Source organism: Ictalurus punctatus, chromosome 16, assembly GCF_001660625.3.
Source record: "Ictalurus punctatus breed USDA103 chromosome 16, Coco_2.0, whole genome shotgun sequence".
Lineage (NCBI taxonomy): Eukaryota > Metazoa > Chordata > Actinopteri > Siluriformes > Ictaluridae > Ictalurus > Ictalurus punctatus.
This window is the reverse complement of record NC_030431.2, coordinates 18,513,248-18,529,478: the sequence shown is the minus strand read 5'-3', so window position 1 is coordinate 18,529,478 and position 16,231 is coordinate 18,513,248. Positions and strand designations below refer to the sequence as shown.

The 16,231-nt window shown below is 41.6% G+C and overlaps 1 protein-coding gene across 5 annotated transcripts in view; it reads left to right on the top strand.

Moving 5' to 3' along the window:
- The window catches only part of psd3l (pleckstrin and Sec7 domain containing 3, like), a 156,761-nt gene that overhangs the window by 25,507 nt on the left and 115,023 nt on the right, over positions 1 to 16,231 (top strand). For 4 of the 5 annotated variants that reach the window (XM_017489113.3, XM_017489112.3, XM_053686961.1 and 1 more), the window contains 3 exons: positions 3,798 to 3,909; positions 12,417 to 13,188; positions 15,488 to 15,931. In XM_017489113.3, coding sequence (XP_017344602.1) covers positions 3,798 to 3,909; positions 12,417 to 13,188; positions 15,488 to 15,931 — 1,328 coding nt within the window. Of the gene's footprint in view, positions 1 to 3,797; positions 3,910 to 12,416; positions 13,189 to 15,487; positions 15,932 to 16,231 lie in introns of those variants that run through there. The other variant, XM_053686963.1, reaches the window with a different exon arrangement.

Sequence of the window (16,231 nt, the reverse complement as noted above, 5' to 3'; positions counted from 1 at the left end):
AATTAAAACCGATGCAGACATACCAGATGGCTAGGCAGGAAGACAAATGGTCAGGTCGATTTGCCATAAACTAGACAAATCTAAATCAGCAAACAGGAAGCAGAGTATTCAAACCAGGCAGATAACAGTGGAGAGTGAAGAGTCTGGCTTATTTCCAGGGAGGTGTGTGTGTGTGTATGCAAACTGGTGTCATTAGTGGGGATAGCGAGGAGTTTGACTGGAGGTCATGTAATGAGGTCGTGAGCTGAGGATCATGGGAGTTGTATGGGAGACACGGATGCGAAAATATGATTAAAGCGATCTACTAAACAGCAGTCATTTTTAGGACTAGAGCCCAAAGTATACTTCACAGCGTTTTCCGCGTACGCTAGGAACAGTATGCGTGACGCACATTACTTCATCAGAGTAGAGTACCTACGTACCATGATGAGTACCTGAACAGTGATTTCTACTGGCACCCAGTCTCATTCGAATTTCTGATTACTGTCACGATTTCCCATTGTACTAGCGCTGCAGTATCGCAGCGTGCTCGGAAACCCGGAGCACGAGCTCGTTGCGCGAGCTCTTAGCAAACGCACGCTTTGTTTACTTTGGACACATGCTTTTGTTATGGTTTATGTCCTGTCTCCGCCCCTGTATTGTCATTGGTTGTTTCCCATAAGTGTGAATCATTGTTTTCAGCTGTCTTGTGCTTCACCCCTGATTACGCTTGTCATTTAAACCCCTCGTGTCTCTTTGCACTTCGCGTAGTATTGAGTGTTATCACCGGACCAAACGTTTGTACCCTGTTCCTCGTTTAGTTTCATGTTCTTTGAGCTTGTTTCTCGTTCTTGATTCTAACCTTGCCCAGTTTATGCCTGTTTGTCAATCGCCTGACCCATTGCCTGTTTCTTGACCTCGCTATTGTCTCCTGTTTTGGATTTGTCTGCCCGTCTCTCTTTAAATAAACTCTTATCTGCACTTGCATCTGTCCTAACCTTCATTACATGGATTACGTGACAATTACCCATACACATCCATAGTAGTTCTGAGAGTGGATAAAGATTTCTTGACCTGCTGATGGGTCCTGAATGTTTATTAATAAGCTTAAACATTATAAATTAGTTCATATATACAATAACTGCTTTAAAAAAAAATAAAAAATCCTGTAGGGTAGGAGAAGTTGCCTGATCTTTTAAGTTCTCACCAGTTCCATCAGTATGACAGTAATTACTTTTTGAACACGTATCATATCTTTGTTTTGCATCTCACCAGCATGAACATGTACAAATACTTCAGGAAAAAGAGTTTCACTTAAGTCTTGCTTAATCTCACGTGCTTCATTTGGTTTGAGCAACTAAAAGCGCTAGCGTTTTTGCACATAATTAACATGTGGGATTATTGGTGCTTTCCTAATCCACCTCGTATGTTAGACATGGAACCAGACAAGGAGCCGTGATTACCTCATTGCTGTGTGCCTAAGCTGTGGTCTTAGCCTGGTTAATGACGTCATTAATTCACCCGAATTAAGACTGATCTATAGGTTGTGTAGATCAGCGGTGGCTCTGACAGACAGTTTATTGGACTTTGGGCCTGTTTTAACGGCACACTATCTGATAAACGGGCAAGGTCTACAGCTCTGAAAGGACTTTACACTCCCTGAGGTCTGTTACCGTGAAAAACTCATAAAGACTCACTCGCAAAGTAACTTTAACAATGATCCTGAAGCTGCTTCCTTCCTACATGCAGTAAAATGAAAGTACAGATTTACAAAGAAAGCATTTACGGCCTGAGAAACGTACTGTCGTGAATTACTTTTGGGAATAAAAGGACAAGAAAACTACCTTCAGATGATTCTTTTTTACTAACATAATTAGTAAAGAGTAAAGCATGAAGGGCCATGCTGTTATGGGAAAATAATCAACGGTGTGGTTGGGTGGCTTGAACTGAGTTTCTGACATCACCAAACTGTTTATTTTTTTGGTTCTCCCTTCAGTCTCCTCTTCAGTAGGTGAAATGCTGCTCAACTGGGTTAGGGTCTGATGACTGAACTTCCACTTTTTCCCCCTGAAGAAAGTCCTTTGTTGAGCTGGCAGTGTGTTCTGGGGCGTTGTCTTGCTGCATGATGAAGTTCCTCCTAATTAGATTGGATGCATTTCTCTGTAAATTGGCAGACAGGATGTTTCTGTGGACTTCTGAGTTCATTCTGCTGCTCCCATCATGAGTTACATCACCAGTAACGATTAGAGAGCCTGTTCTAGAAGCAGCCATGCAAGCCCAAGCCATGACACCACCTCCACCATGCTTGACTGATCAGCTTCTATGTTTTGGATCAAGAGCAGATTCTTTCTTTCTCCAAACTTTGACCTTTCCATCACTTTGGTAGAGGTTAATCTTGGTTTCAGAACTTTTGTGGCTCATCTCTGTATTTCTCTGCGAATTCCAGTCTGGCTTTCTGATTCTTACTGCTGATGAGTGGTTTGCATCTTGTTGTATGGCCTCTATATTTCTGCTCTGGAAGTCTTCTTCAAACGGTGGATTGTGATACCTTCACCCCTGCCTTGTGTAGGTTGTTGGTGATGTCACTGACTGTTGTTTTTGTTTTTTTTTCTTCACAGCTCTCACATTGTTTCTGCCATCAACTGCTGTTGTTTTCATTGGCCGACTTGTTCCATGTCTCGTTGTTATTACACCAGTGGTTCATCAGTGGTTCAGGACATGTTCACATCCCCCCCCCCCCTCTTTTCCCAGCTTCAAAGTGGCGTGTTTTTCTCCCACAGACAGCTCTCTGATCTTCCTGTCGGTTTATCCTTTTTTAACAGCAAATACAGTCTTCACATGTCACATGCTCCGATATTTTTGACCACGTGAAAAAATGGGTGGGTCATGTACTAAAATGTCATGTACTAATTTGTTTAACACATCTCGAGGTAAATATGAGGAACTGAAAGTTGAAATTCTGATCTGTCACCTCATTTCCACTGTTTGATCTCAAACCCAGATGTCTTCAGTGTATAGCGAAAACGATAGATATGGCCTTGCTGTTCTAATACTCTAATACGGAGTGGACCGTAAACTTGTGATTTGAATTACAGCTGGCATTACTGTCAGAAAAATACCCAGCTTCTGACCAATCAGATTTGAGAATTCAACAGTGCTGTGGTCTAAAATAAAGTAATAATTTTACTGCAAGGATGCAACTTTGAGTCCTTAATGGCTGCAGCTGTGATGTCAAATGCCTTATAGCTAAAGCGAGAAGTGTTTGACATAAGGCACTCTCTTTAGATATTTCTGGCTTCAGCAATAACCGATTGTGTGTGCAGCGCTGAGTCAATTACACGGCACCAACAAAAGCCCTAGATTAAAACACAAGTGTATGGGCTGAGTGTAAGAGCACGGTGCTGGGAGTAAAAGCCTGCGTTCCTGATGCATCCAGAGGAAGCCATAGCAACTGCTCTCCCTCCTGTCCGCACTTTAACCTTTCACTGCTGTGGGAACGCCAAGCACGGCTTGTAGCCTGAAATTTACATTGGCTTTCTCAAAGGAAGCTCCAGCTGTCTGTCACAATGTAAGTTTAAAGAAGAACAGAGCATTACATTTCACTTGAAATGATCACATGAGGCTCTGAAGTGAAGGTCGGTTCATATTAAGAAGCACTTAATATTTACGTGAACTGTCAGCTAATTGATTACATCTGTTAATTTGTTATAAAGGTCTCTTCACAAACACCGTATGCAGAATGACGCTAATTTGTGTTCTCATAGTGAAAGAGTTCAGTGATAGTGTCATGCATGTTAAACAGTGATCTCTTTCTCCAGGCCGAAGCATTTGTTTGGGTCAACGGCTCCTCCTCGCACGCTCAGAGCGTCGCCAAGGCCAAGTACGAGTTTCTTTTCGGAAAGACGCACGACGCAAGTTCGCCAGGCACTGGTAGGATATCTATACATTTTTCATTCTTTCCAGTATGGTGTTACTTCTTTTAATTCATAGCTGTTCATGTGATTCATTTTGAAGGTCATTATTAAATGCCAGTGGCAGTGGTGGCGCAGTGGTTAACGTCGCTGGGTTACTGATCAGAAGGTCAGGAGGTCAAACCCCAGCACTGCCAAGCTACCACTGTTGGGCCCTTGAGCAAGGCCCTAAACCCTCAATTGCTCAGTTGTATAAATGGGATAAATAAGTCGCTCTGGATAAGGGCGTCTGCCGAATGCCATAAATGTAATGCTACAAAGGTTATGGATGGGGGTGCGATTAGTGTTCATCACTTATTCCTATGGAATTGAATGCAATCTAACCCCATCATCATGTTGTTTGTTTGTCTGCAGGTTTTCAGTATCAAGTTTGCTATTACTTTTCACGTGAAAGCTTTGAACAAGTTAATAGGGTTGTTCTTAACGCAACTTCACACAGGGACTGACTGAACATACAGCATTTTAAACTAAAATTGCACGTTCACCTTTTCTCAAGTCTCAACGATGCCACAGCAATCCGTGGCCGCGAATCCAAGAGAGCAGAATCAGCCGCGCTGTCTGGGTGGAAGGGACGACATTACTCTCTCTGCCCTGTCAATCACAGCATCACTAACCAACCATGGGCGTCTGTGAGGTTTCGTAGCTATTTTGATTATTGCTAAAACTCTGAAGCTCTAATTAATTAGTAATTAGTTGGTACATATTAGTGACTAAAAGGTGGGTGAATTAAAGGTGAACTCAAACTTATATTTAATTGGACATGCAAGGAAAAGAACTGCATATAACTCATACACCGGGATTATCCATGAACAATAGCGTCGGAAACATTGTTTATCATGTGAACATGTCGTTTTTACGGTTTTTGGGTGCAGAATTCTACAATCCCAATTCCAAAAATGTTGGGATGCATAAAAAGTAAGTGGTACTAAAAAGAAACAGCTGGAGGTTAACAGCAACAGGTCAGTAACATGATTGGTATAAAATGAGTATCTTAGAGAGGCAGAGACTTTCAGAAGTAAAGATGGGCAGAGGTTCACCAATCTGTGAAAAACTGCGTTTACAATTTGTAGAACAATTTCAGAATAGTGTTCGTCAATGTAAAACTAAATATCTCATCATCTACAGTACATAATTTCATCAAAAGATTACGAGAATCTGGAGAAACCTCTGTGCGCAAGGGACAAGGGCAAAAATCGATACTGCATGCCCGTGATCTTCGGGCCCTCAGGCAGCACTGCATTAAAAACAGTAATGATTCTGTAATGGAAATCACTGCAAGGGCTCAGAAACACCTCCAGAACTCATTGTCTGTGAACACAGTTCGTTGTACCATTCACAAATGCTGGTTAAAGCTCTACCTTGAAAAGAAGAAGCCATATGTGAACATGATCCAGAAACCCCGCCGTCTTCTCTGGGCCAAAGCTCATTTAAAATGGACTGAGACAATTTGGAAAACTGTTCTGTGGTCAGACGAATCGAAATTCGAAATTCTTTTTAGAAACATGGACGCTGCGTAATCTAAACTAAAGAGGACTAAAGAGGAGAGGGACCATCGGGCTTTTTATCAGCGCTCAGTTCAAAAGCCTGTGTCTCTGATGGTATGGGGGTGCATTAGTGCCTATGGAATGGGCAGCTTGAACATCTGGAAAGGCACCATCAATGCTGATAAGTATACACAGGTTTAGAGCAGCATATGCTTCCATCCAGATGATGTCTTTTTCAGTGAAGGCCTTGCATATTTCAGCAAGACAATGTTAAACCACATACTGCATCTATTACAACAGCACGGCTTCGTAGTAGAAGAGTCCGGGTGCTGAACTGGCTTGCCTGCAGTCCAGATCTTTCACTAATTGAAAACATTTGGCGCATCATGAAACGAAAAATACGACAAAGAAGACCCAGGACTGTTGAGCAACTAGAATCCTGTATCAGACACGAATCAGACACAACATTCCTCTCCCAAAACTCCAGCAGCCGGTCTCCTCAGTTCCCAGATGTATATGGACTGTTGTTAAAAGAAGAGGGGGTGCTACATAGTAGCTACATAGTAGCCCGTCCTGACTTTTTTGAGATGTTGAGATCAAAATTGCATCAAAAGTTGCCAGCAACGTGGGGTTCAGTGTCTTGCCTAAGGACACTTCAGCATGTGGAGGCATGTGGGCTGGGGATCGAACCGCTAACCCTGCGATTAGGGGACAACCCACTCGACTACTTGAGTCACATCCACCCCACATCATCTGTGCTAAATCAGCCACATATATTTAGACTGATGGAAAAATATGACCGTCAATTTCAGTTTTAGCTCTCGTACATGCAGAATTTCCCCACACTGCCGATTTGGTATGAAGTTTCATCACGGCCGTATATATTATATTATATATAATATATTAGACTAATCATCACGAGAAGGTCATGTGGACAAAGTTTCAGGTTGTTAGTTGGAAGTGGAACATGTGTCCTGCATGCAAAAAACCCCCCAATGATCTCATTTCCTTTCTCTTCACTACGTAAGGTACAAAACACTCAGTGGCGTTCTGTTGCGAGGAAATAATAAACAAAGTTACTGAAGCTGTTAACACCGTGATGTTGTTTATTTTCCGATAACAGTGTGTTCTGGAAGTGTTTTATTCGTCTTATATGACAGCAACTTACCAATGTTAACCTTTTTTTTTTATTATTCGCTAAAGAACAACACATCTGAGTATTCATCCGTTTATTTTTACATGTATGTTCTCGAGATGTATCGGAAGCATGAGTTAATTCTCACTTATGCTATAGCCACTATAAATAGATGTTCACTACCAACCTCTCTTTTTTTTTTTGAAGAGAGTCTGAATAAGCTGCTCTCAGTTTCTTCTTTAGCAAGAACACATGCCGCATCCTTCCCACACTGACTCACAACAGTCGAAGAGCAGATCTCCGGTGTCAGTACTTTGCTCCATATACTGACCTCATTCATATTTTACAACATGTTGGAGATGAAAAAGGACAGGTAAAGCTCCCTTTCTCCTGCTGCATGACTGATTCTGTGTTTTCCGCTCTTAGTCATGCTAGTTGAATTTTCCTGACTGACAGTTCAGGCTCTCTTTAAGACGTGCGTGCAAGAATGCCATGCTTCAGAGCTTCTCTGTGACTCTGCTGACCTACATACATGCCATTTCTGGAACTGTAGGATGGAGTCAAAGGCCCACATTCCCTTAAAAGGCAGAGTTTGTTACATAGTACATATCAGATCAGAACGTCATTAGTGTTTTGTTTTTTTTTTAAACGGACTTACTGATAGCGTGGTATGTAGCACACCAAGCTTTTTATGTTGTAACCAGGGCTCAGAAATGGAATTAAAAAAAACTCTCCGAGCAGAACTAATATTTGAAAAGTTCTGTTGATGTCTTCCGTCTCCTACATCCATCCATCCATCCATCCATACCTCTTATCCTACACAGGGTCGTGAGGGAGCCTGGAGCCTATCCCAGGGAGCTCGGGCACAGTTGGGGGACACCCTGGATCGCAGGGCACAGTCGCACACACATTCACACACGACAGACAATTTGAGAATGCCTGTCAGCCTACAATGCATGAAATGGGGGAGGAAAAAAGAGTACCTCAAGGAAACTCCTGAAGCACAGGGAACAGGGAAGTGGTGGGATTTCATCCCCCAACCCTGGAGGTGTGAGGCAATCTAACCACTAAGTCACTTTGCCCCAACCCCAATATAACATTTCTAAATCAGTTAGATACAGTGCTGTGAGCAAGTTCTGTTTTTGTGTGTATCTCATTCTAAATAGTTTTAGATCTTCAAACAAAGTACAATACATTTTTTTTTTTTAATAGAGCAAAAAAAAATTTATCCAACACCTATCACCCATGTGACAAACTAATTGCCCCCTCAAACTCAAAATCTGGTTGTGCCACCTTTAACAGCAATAACTGTAACCAAACGTTTCTGATAACTGAAGGTCATTCTTTCACAGCGTTGTGGTGGAATTTTGGCCCACTCTTCTTAACAGAACTGCTTTAATTCAGCCACACTGGAGGGTTTTTGAGCATGAACTGCCTGTTTAAGGTCCTGCCACAGCATCTCAATTGGGTTCAACTCAGGACTTTGACTAGGCCACGTCAAAACTTTAATTTCGCTTTTTTCGAGCCATTCAGAGGTGGACTTTGGATCATCGTCTTGCTGCACAATCCAGTTGCGCCTGGATTTCAACTTACGGACTGCAAACCGGATATTCTCCTTTAGGATTTTCTGGTAGAGAGCAGAAATCATGTTTCCCTCAATTATTGTGAGTTGCCCAGACCCTGAAGCAGCAAAGCATCCCCACACCATCACACTTCCACCACCATGCTTGACTGTAGGTATGATGTTCTTTTTGTGGAGTTCTGTGTTCGGTTTACGCCAGATGTAACGGGACCCGTCTTCCAAACAGTTCCACTTTTGACTCAACAATCCACAGAACATTCTTCCAAAAGGTTTGAGGATCATCAAGGTGTGTTTTAGCAAAATTCAGACGAGTCTTAATGTTCTTCTGGGTTAGAAGTTGTTTTCACCTCACCACTCTTCCATGGATGCCATTTTTGCCCAGTGTCTTTCTGATAGCGTAGTCATGAACAGTGACCTTTACTGATGCAAGAGAGGTCTGTAGGTCCTTTGATGTTGTCCTTGGCTCTTTTTTTACTTCCTGGATGAGTAGTTGTTTTGCACTTGGAGGAATTTTGGAAGTTTGGACACTTCTGGGAAGGTTCATTACTCTGCCGAGTTTTTCCATTTGGAGATAATGGCTCTCACTGTGGTTCTTTGGAGTCCCAGAGCTTTTAAAATAGCTTTATGACCCTTCCCAGACTGATGCATTTCAATCACTTTCTTCCTCATCATTTCTGGAATTGCTTTCAATGTTGGTATAGTGTGTTACTAGGTAAGACCTTTTAACCAGCTTCATGCTGTTGAAAAAGTTCTATTTAAGTGTTGATTTGATTGAACAGGGTTTGAAGTAACCGGGTCTGGTTGAGTCTAGTCCAGCTGAACCCCATTATGAATGCAGTTTCATAGATTTACGGGATTAATAACTACGGGGGGAAATGCATTTTCATACAGGCCCAGTTGGTATTGGATAACTTTTTTGCTTCAATGAATAATGTTATCATTTAAAAACTATATTTTGTGTATAATCAGGTTGCCTTTGTTTTATCTTAGATTTTGTTTTCATTTCTGAAACAATTTGATGTATGAGATCTGCACAAAAACAGAAAGAATCGGATACCTTTTCAGCACATACTTTTTTACAGCACTGTACATTAATTTCATTCCTATTACACAGGCTGTATTTAGGTCTAATATAATTAGATAGTAGGTTTATAAAGCTATTAAACCCCCCCCACCCCCACCCCCAACACACACATACTCTCTCTCTCTCTCTCTCTCTCTCTCTCTCTCTCTCTCTCTCTCTCTCTGGATGGCTGTGACATCATTGGGAATCGAACTCACGATGAGACAAAAGGTTTTATGTTGCGCCAATGGGGAACCTCACATAAAACACTAAATCAACTTAAAAGTGTTCCACTTCAATAGCTATACAGTGCACATTAAAGGCAAAAGTTTTTTTTTTAAATTTATTATATTGCTTTCTTTCTAAAGTGTTTTGGTGTGTTTTAGTGCGTTTTTGGCGTTGGAGGAAAAATGTGATGTGCTTAATGCTTTGAACATTTTGCATCTACAACCTTGCTCCTGTGTTTTCTGTTAGGTAAAGACAGGCAGATGCTGCCTCCTGGTGAACATGTTTTTCTTCTGCACCTCAGAAACCGGCTCTGTTTTTGGCCGGATAATCAAAAGTGACTAATTCACACGGCGATTTAGCATTATTGAATGCTTCCGCTGTTCTTTTTGTGAAAGAGATAAAGAGACATGTGCATGAGCCACGGCCGTAGCTGAGACTGGGCGCTTTTCCCATCCCTTCCTCTCTCTCTCTCTCTCTCTGTCTCTCTCTCTGTCTCTCTCTCTCTCTCTCTCTCTCTGTCTCTCTCTCTCTCTCTCTGTCTGTCTCTCTCTCTCTGTCTCTCTCTGTCTCTCTCTGTGTTTTTAGAGCGTGTACACAGTCTGTCTCTGTTCTCTAACCACACTAGAGTTATTCATGATAAGCTCAATCAGTACACTCTAATGCACACTCTGATACACTCTCCTACTGGCATGACAGCAAGAGGAGGATCTGATAACAGAATTATGTTTATGAAATCTGAATGTTACAGGGTAAAACAGCTGTTCAAAGCGCAACGTGCATCAGGTGAGAAGCAAAACCTGAAGCAAAACCCAAAGCAACAGCTGAGTGAAATTGAACGTGGTGATGTGTCTGAGTTGAGTTCTGTAGTTTCACCTCTTCTGGATGAAGGAGTTTAATGTTCAGAAAGTCTGCTTCTTATGTCCCTTGTGTTTTATACTAACGTTTAAGTAAGAAATAAAAACTCTTTGGGGCGACAGGGCAGATTGAAGAAGTTACCAGCCTGAAGTTGATTATTTTCCTATAACAGCATGTCCCGAAGTGCTTTCTTCCTCTTCCATCTACACTTAATTAGAGACGCACCGATGCTAAATTTCTGAGCCGATACGATGGGCGATTATTCAGAGTGATATCGGCCGATAACCGATACCGGTAGTTCTGCCTTTTATGCCTTCTTTTAAATGAATAATAATTAATTCCACATTCTGAAAGAAATGCAAATAAAAACTTTATTCTCTCCATTTCAACACGTCGTTTCACAGTAACTGGTCTCATAAACAGAAAACACATTACTCTAATTAACATTAACTAATTTCTGAAGATTTCTTAACTTATTAATTCATAGTAACGTTGAACAACTGGTAATATATAACTGGTAATGTATAATATAAACGTTTTTTGATTTTATTAACTCATATTAACTTTAACTGGATATGAAATATACTACTCTACAAATATATTATTCTGTGCAATATATATATACCTTTTTTGTCAACTCCTCTTCATTTAACTCTTTCAGCGGTGTACTGGCCCTTTAATTCAGCACGAGGAAAAAAAATCTGACTCGACACCGTTCACTGCTGCAGCGTCCGGTGTAAAATTGAGCAGAGATTCAGTGCAGAGCTTACAGAGCATACAAACTGCAGTTTTGTCTTCATTCCACACAAGAGACATCATCTTTACACACAGCACGGAATCGATATGTTTTCCCGCCTTCTTTTGATTGACAGGATATGATCGGCCCCGGACATCGGATGTTTCCAAACTATCGGCCGATACCGATTATAAGCCGATACATCGGTGCATCTCTAATCTTAATATATTCAAGTTCACTCTTAGAATTATTTAAATAAGACATCATGTATGTTAATTCAAAACAAAACAAAAATTATAGATTGAAGCATCTGTACGAACCCTGTTATGAATAGGGAATAATAACATGATGGGTACTGATTTTTTCAATAACATCCCAAACCGTTTAATTGCTCTTATATCACGGCAATTTGTTACATTTAATGTAGTGGAACATTCACGAAAGAAGTGAGCTCCTGCTATCACGTACGTTATATCAGCTATGAAGTGTCATTCCCTCACCAGCCTCCTTTTTTTTCTCTCTCTTGAAGGGACTTTATTGAGACAAATATATATATATATATATATATATATATATATATATATATATATATATATATATATATATAAAAGACTTTCCCATGTCAGAAAATTTAACCTCAAAGCACTTCAAACTGCATTTATGTGGAGCATCTGCTATACAAGTCCCTGTGTAAGCTGTTACTATAAAAATGATAAATGTATTAGAACACGTGCAATAATATCAACTTTTTGACCAATCAGATTTGAGAATTCAACAGTAATATCAGTAGGATTCGCATCATGTAGCTCCAGATTAATATAGTTTTTTTTATATAGTGTTTTACACCTCTGGAGGTGCATGTTATGACTCCTGATTTTACACACGGTTCACAATTGAGCTGAATTCGTGCTGGTTGGCTGTAGTCGGTATATTTTTGAAGCAGCTGGTACTTGGGACTGCACGGTTGGTACAGAAAATCAAGCAGCGTGTACGTCTCGTCTCCTGTTCAAAATGTATGTAAATGCATTTTTGTGACCTGATTCTAGAGTTCGGTTAATGTATGCAAATTTGAAACGATCCTGTCAGTGGCCAATAAAAATCCAGCGCACAAACGCAGTAATTAAGGGACGTTTATGAAAAAAAACAAACAAAAAAATAATGCATGTTTTAGGCATTCACAGATGGACAACATGGACACGGCTAATAAAAGCAGCTAACCAGTAGCCTTGAACCAATAGGATGAGAGCTCTGGGGTTGTATGTATAGCACACATTGTGACGTGACTTTTGTACGTTTGACGGAAGGAACGTTTCGTAATGGGAAAAGTCATGGTTCACTTTGACTGAAATCTCTGTCTGTATGTGCTCTGTTTTCGCTGTTCAGCCTCTACATGTGACTCGAACCCTCTGCTGGAGGACAACATCAGCACAACCCCTGACCCCTCCATCCAGGAGGATGAACTCGACGAGACGTCACTCTTTCAGGAGATCGACAGGGAGCTCGCCGAGTTGCTGAGTGGCCTCACGGCCAGAGCCCGGGATGCTGCGGCGGCCGAACAGCACAGCCAATCAGGAGACGCCACTTCAGACATGATTCCCTGCAACGGGACGCCCCCTTCTCCTCCGGGCACAGCTGATCACGCCTCAGAGCTACAGAATGGCACCTCAGACTCCGGGCAGACAGAACAGCTGAAGGACGTGACGTTCGACTCATGGTGCGAGGCGCTGATACAGGACCCGAGCTCAGCGCAGGAGCTGCAGTGTGCGAGCCCCGCTCTCGACCCAGACACCAGGAATGCACCCGCAAGCCAACATAAACCTGCACCGGTGCCCGTTACGGAAAAGCAGGAGGGAGGCGAGAGTGCAGACTTGTCACCAAAGCTTCTGGATGCCTCTCTGGACGAGTCCAGCAAAATCCTGGCAGAGATCCCCGGCATCTTTAGTGCCTTCCTTGACGGGGGCAAAGCGCGAGAGAAAACCCAGAAGAAGCTGCGCTTTGTGGAGGACCAGGCTGATGCAGAGGTCTTTCTCAATGGAAAGGCTGAAGAGAAGGAACAGACGACTCAGGACATGGAGAAACCTTCTCAGGACAACACACTCAAGGCTGCCGTGCCAGTGATGTGTGTTTCTGAAGCGACCGAAAACAGCTCAGCCAGGTATTAGATTTAAACTGTAACACACACACACACATGCTGGATTAGTCATTAGCTAGCAGGATCACATTCACATTTTCTTGCTGATATTGCAGTAATAATATCTGACTGTGCTTCTTTTCATGGACCACATAGACTGAAAGCTGTTGGCTAATGGACAGCAGCACTTCTTCTTTTTATCCACCAAATATTTTGACAGATGTGTTGCCTAGTGCTGGTTCTCCTACAGTAGTTCTTTTCATTTACACTTCTTCTTTCAACTCAGAAATGAGTGAGCACCACAGCTGGCATGCACTGCTCCTTTTTATTATTATTATTATCATTTTTTCAGTGCAACCCCGATATCAGAGCACAGGTAATTGGACAAGCCCAAATACTGATCCAATACTGCTATGCTCTTTGATTGTCCCCAGGACATGATGCTTCAAGTAACTTCACTTTTATTGTGAATAGAAGGTGTGTGTTCTCAGATCATTTGGTCATTTGGTTCCAGACAACGAGATGTTTTTTCTCCTTCTCATGTTCTTTTATCCAGCATTTACGAATGAATCAAATATTCAAATATCTATGTTTAATATCAGGCATAAAAAAAAAAAACCCAAAAAAACATTTGGCACAAAAGTAGTTCCAACACAAGTGGCCTGTTGCTATGCAACAAAATATCAATAGTCATTTTGTTGAAAAAAATACAGCTAATACAGTGCCATGATCGAACACTACATTACTTTACGTACCATTTAAAGATATATGTAATATTTATTTTAAATCTCTGAAAACAACAACAAATAAATAAATAAATAAATAAACTTTACAGTCCAGTCGTTGCGCTTGGCTGTTATTGTTGCATTAGTTCGCCATCTAGTGGTAGGAATCATTTTAATATATTCAGAATAGTACCATAGAAGGTGGTAAATGCGAAATTTACCTCCTTGACTAACTAATTTTTGACCTTGAAGGTTGAAAACTACTGTGAGCTATAATTTGGCCATTCCAGATCTAGACAGATCGATGCACATGGAATAAAACCTGACAGGCCGTGCTGTTACAGGAAATGAATCAGTGATGGGGTCATGTGGTGTCTCCTGAGTTACTGTTGATTATTTTCCTGTAACCCCACACAAAGTGTTTTATACCTCTTACACCTCTTACCATGGCAGTTTGGTAACGACTACAATGTTTCATTTATTAATGAAAGCCATGCCATGCATTTATAGTTACGTTTAACGTAGAGGTCGCCCGATAGTGGATTTTACCGATACCGATAACAAAGTAGGGCTGTACCTGCCGATAACCGATTAATCAAGCGGTAGAATTTAAAAATCGATACTGAATGAAAATATAACACTCAATGTAAAATACTGCTGAACTTTATTACCAAAAATGAACAGTACTGACTGTACCATGAAAATGTACTGTACTTTTTAAAAAAATGAAATAAATATGTAAATATTAATATATATGAACTATTAATAAATATCAAAGCAAATAAAAGATATACGTCCAAACTGAACTAAAAAGTAGCACTCCAAATAACAAATAAAAACAGAGACGTCCAAAATGAATCAAAAATCCCTTCAAATAACACGACGGAGATTTGTCTAGAGGCTGCTCTCGTACTGGGTAACGACAGCAGACCCTTCTCTCAGCCGCTCCTGCAACGGACATGACCGGGAAAAACTATCGGTGTGGATTTTTGCCGATAACCGATAGTTCCAGCAATCTGTTCTCGATGGATCAATCGGCCGAGTTCTAGTTTAATGATGTGGAACGTCCGCCAAACAAAAGACCTCCCTCACCAGCCTCACTTTTTTTTCTCTCTATTGAAGTTTTTAAGACAAAATGGGGCTTGTCATGTCTGAGAGAAACAGCATAGTGGAAAATCCCTGTGTCCTGAAAATTTGACACCGGAGACTCCTTCCAAAAATGTTAAATAAAAGCCTTGTCGCAGAAAGCTAAACCGCAGAAACGATTGGATATTTTTCTATGTTAAATAAAACTTCACGCCAGGGTGGTAAAACTGTTTTTTTTTTTTTTTTTTTTTTTTTTTTTAGCTAAGAAGACTTTTAGAATTACGTGGCATATCTGCTGTACAAGTTTCTGTGAACTAGTTGTTTCTATAGAAGCCATAACATGTTAGAACAAGCACATTAATGCCGACCTGGGATTCGCCTCGCAGCCGGAACTACTCCGTTATGGAAAATTAATCAACGCTTTTCTAACCAATCAGATTTGAGCATCGAGTGTGTCGGGATATAAGCCACTAATACAGGGAATGAATTTAATGCTGCGTTCTTCTCTGTAGGAGTGTAGAGGCAAGAGCCAGCGAGAGTGAGGAGGCCACAGATGTATTCAGCAGTCAGTTCGAGAGCATCCTGGAGTCGGAGCGCCTGTGTGTTACGCTCTACAGCAGCCTGGACTCACTGGACGCTCTCACGTCCTCGGCTGACGAGACGGACGAACAGGCTGTGCCAGCGCACGCACACCGGGTCGTAGAGATGCCCCTCACGCCCATGATCCAGCAGCGGCTGAAAGAAAGCGGCCTGTTTATGGAGGCGAGTAGAAGGCAGGAAGAGGTGCTGAGCGTCAGTGTGACCGGGAAGAGCGGGAAAGCAGCCCTGGAAGTGACCTCTTCCTTCCTGAATACATCCACGGAGCAAGTGGACTCGATTGCCGGACACACGGATGGAGCTTTGGCCAACGGCATGATGGGGAAGGAGACGAGCGATTGGCTGCAGAGCTGGACGAGGTAGGACACGAGGGTTAGCCGCAACATGTCCCGCGTTTTACGTTATAAGCACAGCTGGATCGTTTGTTATAGAGTCGATGCACACCTGTATTGGCTGTGTGATGATAATCTCTTTTGTTTGCAGTGTTGCTGCTTTCTGCGTTCATCTGCATTTTAGAGAACGAGCGTTGGGAAACGGTGCAATTTAAGAAAATGACACACACGCACACACTTTTGCTCACACAAGAGATTTAGAGATGGGGATAACACGGGGGCTGCCGGCTTCTTTTAATAATGCTTTCAAATCGAATCATTTAGAAG